Raw genomic sequence first — 8,296 nt, 5'->3', positions numbered from 1 at the left:
AGTGCAAAACAGCCAAACAGCAACACAGACACTTCAGAGACGTAGAAAGAAACGCGCAGAGAAGAGCCACCGACCAAAGTAGTCCCCACAACCCGAGTAGAGCCCCCAACCCATGCAGAGCCCTCAACCCATGCAGAGCCCCCAACCTATGCAGAGCCCCCAACCCATGCAGATCCCCCAACCTAAGTAAAGCCCCCAACCCAAGTAGAGCCCCTAACCTAAGTAAAGTCCCCTAACCCAAGTAAAGTCCCCCAACCTGAGTAGAGCCCCCTAACCTAAGTAGAGCCCCTAACCCAAGTAAAGCCCCCGACCCAAGTAAAGTCCCCTAACCCAAGTAGTCCCCACAACCCAAGTAGAGCCCCCAACCCATGCAGAGCCCCCAACCCATGCGGATCCCCCAACCCAAGTAAAGTCCCCCAACCTAAGTAAAGTCCCCCAACCTAAGTAGAGCCCCCTAACCCAAGTAGAGCCCCTAACCCAAGTAAAGCCCCCAACCTAAGTAAAGTCCCCCAACCTAAGTAGAGCCCCCAACCCATGCAGAGCCCCTAACCCATACAGAGCCCCTAACCCATGCAGATCCCCTAACCCAAGTAAAGCCCCCAACCCAAGTAGAGCCCCCGACCCAAGTAGAGCCCCCGACCCAAGTAAAGTCCCCCAACCTAAGTAAAGTCCCCTAACCCAAGTAAAGTCCCCCAACCTGAGTAGAGCCCCCCAACCCATGCGGATCCCCCAACCCACGTAGTCAGCACCAACCTACATAGTCAGCATTAACCTGCGTAGTAAGCATTAACCTGCGCAGTAAGCATCAACCCAAGTAGTATCCCAATGTGGTTCCTAAAGTGGTCCGCCAACCCAAGTGGTTTCCTAGTGGTCCCCCAGCCCGAGTGGGTCCACAAGTGGTTCCCTAAGTGGTTCCACAAGTAGTGCGTTAACCTAAGTGGTTGCCCCACCCAAGTGGCACGTCCAACCTAAGTAGTTTCCCAGTAGTTCTGCCAGTAACCACCCTAGTAGTCCCCTAACCTAAGTGGTTTGCACGTAGTTCCCTAAGTAGCGCGCCAAGTAGTGTGCCACCCTAAGTAGTCCAAAAGTAGTATCCACCCCAGGTGGTCCGAAAGTAGACCCCCAACCCAAGTGGCCCAAAAGTGGTCCCCTGCCCAAACCCAGGGAGTCCACATTAGTAGCCCCAAATTAGTAAGAGCTGATTATTTAAGAACAGCGCACAGCCTAGAAAGAGCCCATAAACTAGGAAGAGCACCTAAAAGCAAGTAAGTCCCTAACCTAAAGCAGCCGTTTGTATTAAAAAGAAAGCGCAGGATCAAGACAACGAAAATTAGGGAAAAGTAAGATGTAGAGAGGAGGAGGCATTTAAAAAGGTGTTTTGGGCGTTTAGAGAGTATTGTCACAAGATAGAACAGTAGTTAGGGGAAGTTTAGCAAACCCGATTGTGGTGCCGCAGCCAGAAAGGCATTCCTGAGCCCGTAGATGCCGTAGTGCGTAAGAGAAGGGTGAACGGTAGGCCCGCAAGGCGTCACAAAGCCGTTGGGCAGGGCGGGTAGAGGGTAAAGGAGAAAGAGGGGAGGTGGGTAGGGCCGTGATAAAGTATCACAAGCAAAGGATGAGGGAGAGAAGAGGGTAGAAGAAGGGGTAGGCGGTGGGCCCGTGGGTGTTTTAAGAGAGGGTTGTCGAGAAGAAGGGAGAAGAGGGTAGGAGGTGGGCCCGTAAGGTGTCACAAAGAAGCCGAGCGCAGCAGTGAAGTAGAAGGGTGGCGGAAGGCCCGTAGGGAGGCACAAGAAGCGCAGCAGTTGAGAAAAGAGAAGAGGTAGGCGACGAAGCCATGATGAGGTATCATCGAGAGGTCAACATAGCCAAAAGCAGTAGAGAGGTAAGCCGTGATAATGTATTACAAGGACGCCGAGCGAAGTAGTTGACAATAGCACAGAGCAAGAAGAGGCCGACAGCAAGGCGTACAACCCGTAGAGGTGCCCCCAAGCCCGTAGAGAGGTCCGTAACCCGTGAAGAGGCCCCCGTAACCAGTGCGTTAGTGACGCGTAACAGGGGTGTAGCAGATACCTGTCCGTCCGAGAGTGCAGCAAGCGTCAACGGAAGCGTGGTCGAGACCGTTGGAGAAAGGCGAAAGGGTGGAGAGGGAGGGAAGGCGGGCAGTTACAGAGCATGACCCATGACCAGTAAGAGACGACAGCAAACAGCCCGTAAAAGGCCCCGTAACCCGCAAGAAGGTTAACAGAGCAAGCAGATCAGTTGTCAAAAGCAGAAGAGCACAGCATTAAGCCGTGGAAATGATTAAGACAGCGTTTAGGGGAGAAGAACCAGTAGGGGGCCCGTAAGGCGTCACAAGAGAGTAAGCGTAACAAAGACGTCAGATAAGTGAAGTTGGGTTTGGGACCAGACACAGGTCAAGGTTAGGGTTAGGGTTACCCGCATTTGCAGGCCGGCAACCAGTAGAGGGTATAACGGAAACCCGTCCGAGAGTGCACAGGGCATATTGAGCGGTAGGGAGACGCGCCCGTAAACCAAAAAGACCGTGACGCGCAAGAGGGGGGTAGATAGTAGGCCCGTCAGGTGTCACAAGAAAGCAGAGAGGAGGAAAGGGAAAGTTAATGATAGGAAAGGTAAGTATTAAGTTGAAAGTAAAAGAAGGAGAAAGGAAATAGTAGTTGAGGAGAAGAGGGTAAGGGAGAAAGAGGGGTGGGCGGAGGGGCCCGTGGATGTGCCCCCAGAGCGGAGCAGTTAAGAGTGAAGGAGGGAAGGTGGTTAAGACCGCGGAGCGGAACAGAAGAGAGTAAAGGAGGGAAGGTGGTTAAGACCGCGGAGCGGAACAGAAGAGAGAGAAAAAGACGGTGGCGTAGTAATAGTAGTGAGGAAAAAGAAAACAAAGAAGAAAAAAGCATAGTAGTAGTTAAGTAAAAAGAAATAGAGTTAAGAGTTGTTTATAAGTAGGGGAAGATAGAAATAAAAAAAAAATAGTATAAAAGAAAATTAAGAGATGAGAAAGTAATAGTATTATTAGTTAGGGTTTTAATATGAGAAGAGAGTAGGAGTTTGAAAAAAAGTAGAAGAGTAAAATTTAAAGTATTAGAAAAGAGAGACTCCCAGTGATTATACGAACAAAGACAGTGTATTTGTTCGCTTTGCCTATGTAAATTTTAGCGTGAGCACAGACACTCGACTGTATTTGTTCGCTTTTTCAGCGTGAATTTGTTCGCTGTTCCTGAAGTCAAATATTGCTGCAACGATTGCGGAACGTGTACAAAGTGCGTCCCAATTGTATGTTGAATTTCTAGAAGAATCGAGCATACGGTACGTGAGTGGAATATAGTAGATATTTCAATATTGATGTTCGCAATGTTGTAGGGCAGTATCGATAAGGTATGTAGCACAATGTTCAGAGTTAAGCGCAGGTAACATCTACTCTACAGGATGGAACAATTCAAGCAAAGTTAGCTGACGCAACCGCGGAGCTGGCGTAGGACTCTTCGGCGAAGCATGACTTTGCTCTCTGGTGCTGTCGTCAACGCTGTTGTCAGTTTCGTCGTCTTCGCTGTCTTAAATCTCTTCCACCTCGTAGATGGTTGCTGGCGCCTCCGCCTCAATGCTCAGCGTTTTCTTCTCGTTGATAGGCCCGCCAGCAATTCCCTCTGGCCCTAACCAGTTCTTAAGTGCCTTGCTAGCTACACAAATGTCTAGACACTCCTTCTTAAGTAGCTCAATCCAGACATGCAGCTGGCCTACACGGAGGGTGCGTTCTATCCAGCGATTCGCAATCTCATCGTGTGGTATCAGGGTCAGAATGCCCCAGCCTAGCTCCTGACTAATGGAGTACCAGCGCATGGCTTGGCCTAACCGTCGTCTAAACACCTGCTTGTCCTTCTCAGTGGCGTTGGGACTAACTAACTCTACTAGCGCTGCAACTGCCTCTGTGCGGATCTGTCCCTTTCCGTATCGATTTCGCGTCCTGTCGTTGCTAGATACAAAGTCGTTATGCCAGATCTGCGCTATCTTGTTAGAGTATGCTTGACCTAGGAGAGCTGACGCCCATTAAGACTCGATATAGACAGCTGCTAGCTCTGCTTCGTAACGTGTGCACATGTTCCAGGCAAAGCAGAAATCCCTGTCAGCATCGTTGCGCACACTCAGCAGCTGCAAGCGCTTAGCTCCCGCACCGGTCCTGCTCTGGCTGCCAGCGAGCTCGCCGCCACCTCTGAAGGGTGAGCCACGTTCTCGCCAAGCCTGCAGGAACTGGGCAGCGTGGTACCGAGAGGACTGGTTTCCAAGCACGCGCGCTTTCTCTAGAAGGGTGCAGGCCGTAAGGTAGGGAGTTTGGGTAGAGCTGTAGAAGTCCGTGTCATCAGAGACCGGCTGCTTAATGATCCAGGCGACAACGGACTCGTCCTTTTGCACAATAGAGGTGTAGGCAGCCTGCTCTGGAAGAGGAGCCTTGTCGCCAGGTGCTACCAGACCAAGGGCAAGCCGCTTCTTCGCACGCGAAGTGGCGAGTGTCCTGCTGCGTTTTTGCTCCGCACGGCGGTTGTTGTTGGAGATGGTAGTGATGTGCAGAGGGGAGTCTTTCAGCTGCTCATCTGGTTCGCTAGGCTGTAACAGCTGAGGGCTGGCTGGATGTGTCTCATTAGTGGTTGTTCGAGCGCGCTTTGGTGTAGGGGCCGGCGCAGATAGGTGTGGCCGCTTCTTTTGTTGCAGGGGTAGAGCGGAGGCCTGTTGTAAAGGGGAAGCAAAGGGCTTCTGCGCAGACGGCGGCTCTTCCATCCCGTCCTCCGCAAGCGACTCGGCCGCGCAGACCAGACGATCCCAGATATTGTCAGGCAGGACGTCGTCGGCGAGCGTCTCGCGCAGAAGCCAGATCGCTAACAAGACGGAGTGGGCAATGAAGACGGGCTTGCAGACGCTGGCATCGTCACGGGTGGGGATCAGCCATCCTGCGCTGTGCGGACGAGCACCTGGATCACGCTGCGAGCGTGAGATGGTCGCTTGGCAGAAGAAGAGCTTCTCGTAGTCCTCATTCGGCGGCTCGTACGCGTAGTTGCGAACAAAGTCAGCTTCGCTGGCCAGAGGAAAGCTCCGACGACCGCCATCAAACCGCTCTGCGGCGCTGTCTAATACTGCCAACCAGTGCATTATCGACTTGTGTACTGCGAATGAGGTTGCAAGCGGAAGTTCAGACAAAGGTTGTGCGGAAAGGGGTTAGGTGTTGTTAAGGTTCTAACGCGGTCACACCGCGGCACCGAAAGTCAGGCCGCGCACGGATGTACCACGACGCCCTCACCAACCAGCGTTAGCGGAGCTGGGAGCGCAATCAAACCAAAAGCAAGATCGATACACAGTCTGTCGATCAATATGCCGGGGGATAGCAAACACTAGGCTAACGGACGTGTTGCATAGCGCCCACTTGTGTCCCTTCTGCTCCTTACACCATAGAACTATTTGCGCAGCTGTTTAAACACCGGCCTGAACTTCAAGTCGTAGTTTGTAAACCATGTGCCACCGCTATTCCACCAGCGCAGATCGTTACGCACCTCAAAGAGCGCCATCCCAAGGTCACAGTCGCTACGCGCAAGAGCCTGGCGGCAGCTGTACGCGCGCTACCAAACCTTGCGTGGAGTCCAGGAGACGTGCGTGTACCAAGGCCGGCTAAGGAGCCCGTCTTTGGTCTGAAAAGCCGAGAAGACGGGCTGGTATGCTTGTCGGAGCGTTGTTGGTATACCTGCATCTCGCTGCAGGGCATGCAGAAACATTGCAAGGATGAGCATGGCTGGGTGAACAAACAAAAGCGAGGGGGAGATATAAGGCAAAAGAGCAAGCACTCGCGCAACCGAGTATGGCGAGACAGCCAATCCTGCCAGCGCTTGTTTAGAGCTGTTGGCTGGCCGGCGTATGTTGCAGTCGAGACGAGCGTTGGAGCTGCGACTCTAGCAGACATCTCCCAGAGAGTGAAGGCAGATCGCCAGCATCAGCGAGAAGAGCGTGAGGCAGCAGCAGCGCAGGATAAGATTAAAGAGGGCATCCGTTCGCAGGCTGATCCGTGGCTAGAGCTCACAGAATGGGTCCCGCACCTACAAGGTATCCCAAGGGCGGCACTTCTGCGCGCTAAACAGCTAGCTGGTGGGGAGGTAGACGCGCGTGGGAAGGAAGAAGTGGCGTTTGACGACACGGGCTTACGCGATGTTTGCAAAGCTATAGAGCGGCTGATACAAAAAGCGTTCGATAGCAGCCAAGCTGAGGTTGTTGGCAGACTCGCACTGGAGATTATCAAGCGACGTGAGGCGGGCGCAGAATCGAACGAGCGGCCCTTCTACGCTAGGCATTGAGTCGGTACGATCAAGAAGTACAGCCAGAAGCTGGTGAGCATCCTCTGCTACCTGTGGCGCACATATGACCAGGTCGAGCGGCCGCCATACAAACTTACCAGCACGCAAGACGCCCTCTTAGTGTCACTCCAGCAAATAGCCCGCTCAGACGACGCTGCGAAGAAAGAGAAACTGGAAGAGCGATGCCTGCGCTTTTGGATCGCCTTGCTCAACCACAGCCTGACTGGCGACGAGCACGAGAGCGCACTGCTGAGCGGAGTGGCTGTCCTCGGCCTCAAGCCTGATCACCATGGCGGTGGGTGGGTTCCGGCGCACGAGTTCTCGCCAACGCTGTCTGCTTTGATCACTACCTCGAAAGCGCTCGTAGTGCATCATGCCCGCTGCCAGCGAGATAAAGCGCTTCAGAAAGACCCTTGTACAGCACCTACTGCGTATGAGCTAGTTAAAGACATGTCTGAACGGTTTATGACGCTGTCCGACTTCAAAGGCACACCCAGTCCTATGAATCGAATGCTCCGCTTGCGTACGCTAGCTAGAACACAGGCAAAGCGACGTAATACTCCCGGTATCGTGTCGTGGGATGGAGATCGGCTTCTCATTGACAAGCAGAGCTTTTCGCTAGCCGATCTCCGGTCGATGGTGAAGGGACTCTGCGAGACGGTGCGGTTGCAGCTATTTAAGGACGTCCTACTCTTGGATCTAGACGAAAGGGTTGCGTGCGACCCAGGACCACCCCGCTTCCAGAGGTGTCCGTGGACAAACTCGTCGATCAGCCAGCCGAGCTGGCTACGGGCTGGAGCTTTCTGAAGCACCCCGACAACCAGCTAGATAGATGGCAAGACTGGCTTCTAGACCAGGTGTTGGACGAGGCTCCGCTAAGGGAGAGATTCATTCGTGGGATAGATAGCACACAACGGCCGGAACGGACGCTATGGCGCGATGACGCTGTAGCTAGGTACATGAAAGGAGTGCGTCGGTTTAAAGAAGGCCTCTTCACGCTTGTTCACATGTCTGGCGGCGGGCCTGGTCGCGGGACAGAGATTACCTCGATACAGTGCGAGAACAGTGCAGACGGGTAGGGTATCGGGGGGTGTTTGTAGAGGGTGGCCTGGTATCCTTCACTACTACGTACCACAAGGGGTATAGCTTCAGCAAGCGTGTCAAGACGATCCACCGCTATGTTCCCTGGAGGTGGGTGAGCTGGTGGTGTACTTCCTCGGGCTCGGTCGACCGTTCATAGATGATCTCCAGATGCTGCACAATGGCGTTGCCCGCCCTACCGCTTTCATCTGGGAGCCAGAGCCGGAGGAGCAGTGGGGCGACGAGAGCGATAGCGAAGAGAGCGACGACGGAGACGAGTACGGCGAAGCCGACCGTAAGAAGGCACGATCCGCTAACCCAGACGGGTACTGGGGCACCGATCGCATACGCCGTGTCCTGCGCGAGCAGACCTTTCAGTACATGAACACCGCTCTCGGCACCCGCGCCTGGCGGCATGCCTACCCAGCCATCCACCGAGAGCTGGCAAGAGATGGACAAGCACGCGACTGGTTGGAAGTGCTCTACTGGAACAAAGCGCCGGCGAAGAGCAACGCGCAAGCGTTGCAGTCCGGCCACAGCCTTAAAACAGAGGAGGGCAACTACGGCCGCTCCATGATGGAGTCTCCCTTTCAGACCATGGCTGAGCGGGAGGAGTTCCGGCGGGTAAGCATGGACTGGCATCGCGTGCTGGAGTTTGCATCCGCCTGGGAGGACGGCCGCATGCACCCCGGTGTTCGCGCGGAGATGGTAGCGCAGCAAGAGAAGCAGGCGCTCCAGCGCTGGTCGTTGCTCGCGATAGTGGACCTCAAGGCAGAGTTCAGGCGACTCGCTGGACGGCCGGACGCCGAGTATCGTGGCAAGCAAGAAGAAAGCCTCAGGCTGTGATGCAGCGACGGCTGCGCGTGCTAGTTGTT

General features: G+C 54.1%; 1 protein-coding gene across 1 annotated transcript, besides 9 other annotated features; it reads right to left on the bottom strand.

The window, feature by feature from the left end:
- Nucleotides 1-112: part of a mobile genetic element that runs on past the window's edge.
- Nucleotides 113-668: 556 nt separating this feature from the next.
- Nucleotides 669-913: a mobile genetic element.
- Nucleotides 720-903: a dispersed repeat.
- Nucleotides 904-3,091: a mobile genetic element.
- Nucleotides 1,371-1,374: a direct repeat.
- Nucleotides 1,375-1,662: a long terminal repeat.
- Nucleotides 1,375-8,296: part of a mobile genetic element that runs on past the window's edge.
- Nucleotides 2,590-2,669: a tandem repeat.
- Nucleotides 3,113-8,296: part of a mobile genetic element that runs on past the window's edge.
- On the bottom strand, nucleotides 3,565-5,151 carry EKO05_0010520 (uncharacterized protein; the record flags this gene model as incomplete). Its single annotated transcript, XM_059637776.1, has 2 exons — nucleotides 3,565-3,982; nucleotides 4,106-5,151. The coding sequence occupies 2 exons, from the start codon at nucleotides 5,149-5,151 to the stop codon at nucleotides 3,565-3,567; spliced, it is 1,464 nt and encodes a 487-aa protein (XP_059493759.1).

The sequence above is a fragment of the Ascochyta rabiei genome, chromosome 20 (assembly GCF_004011695.2).
Source record: "Ascochyta rabiei chromosome 20, complete sequence".
NCBI lineage: Eukaryota > Fungi > Ascomycota > Dothideomycetes > Pleosporales > Didymellaceae > Ascochyta > Ascochyta rabiei.
The sequence above is the reverse complement of the archived record's forward strand: the minus strand, read 5'-3'. Positions and strand labels throughout refer to the sequence as shown.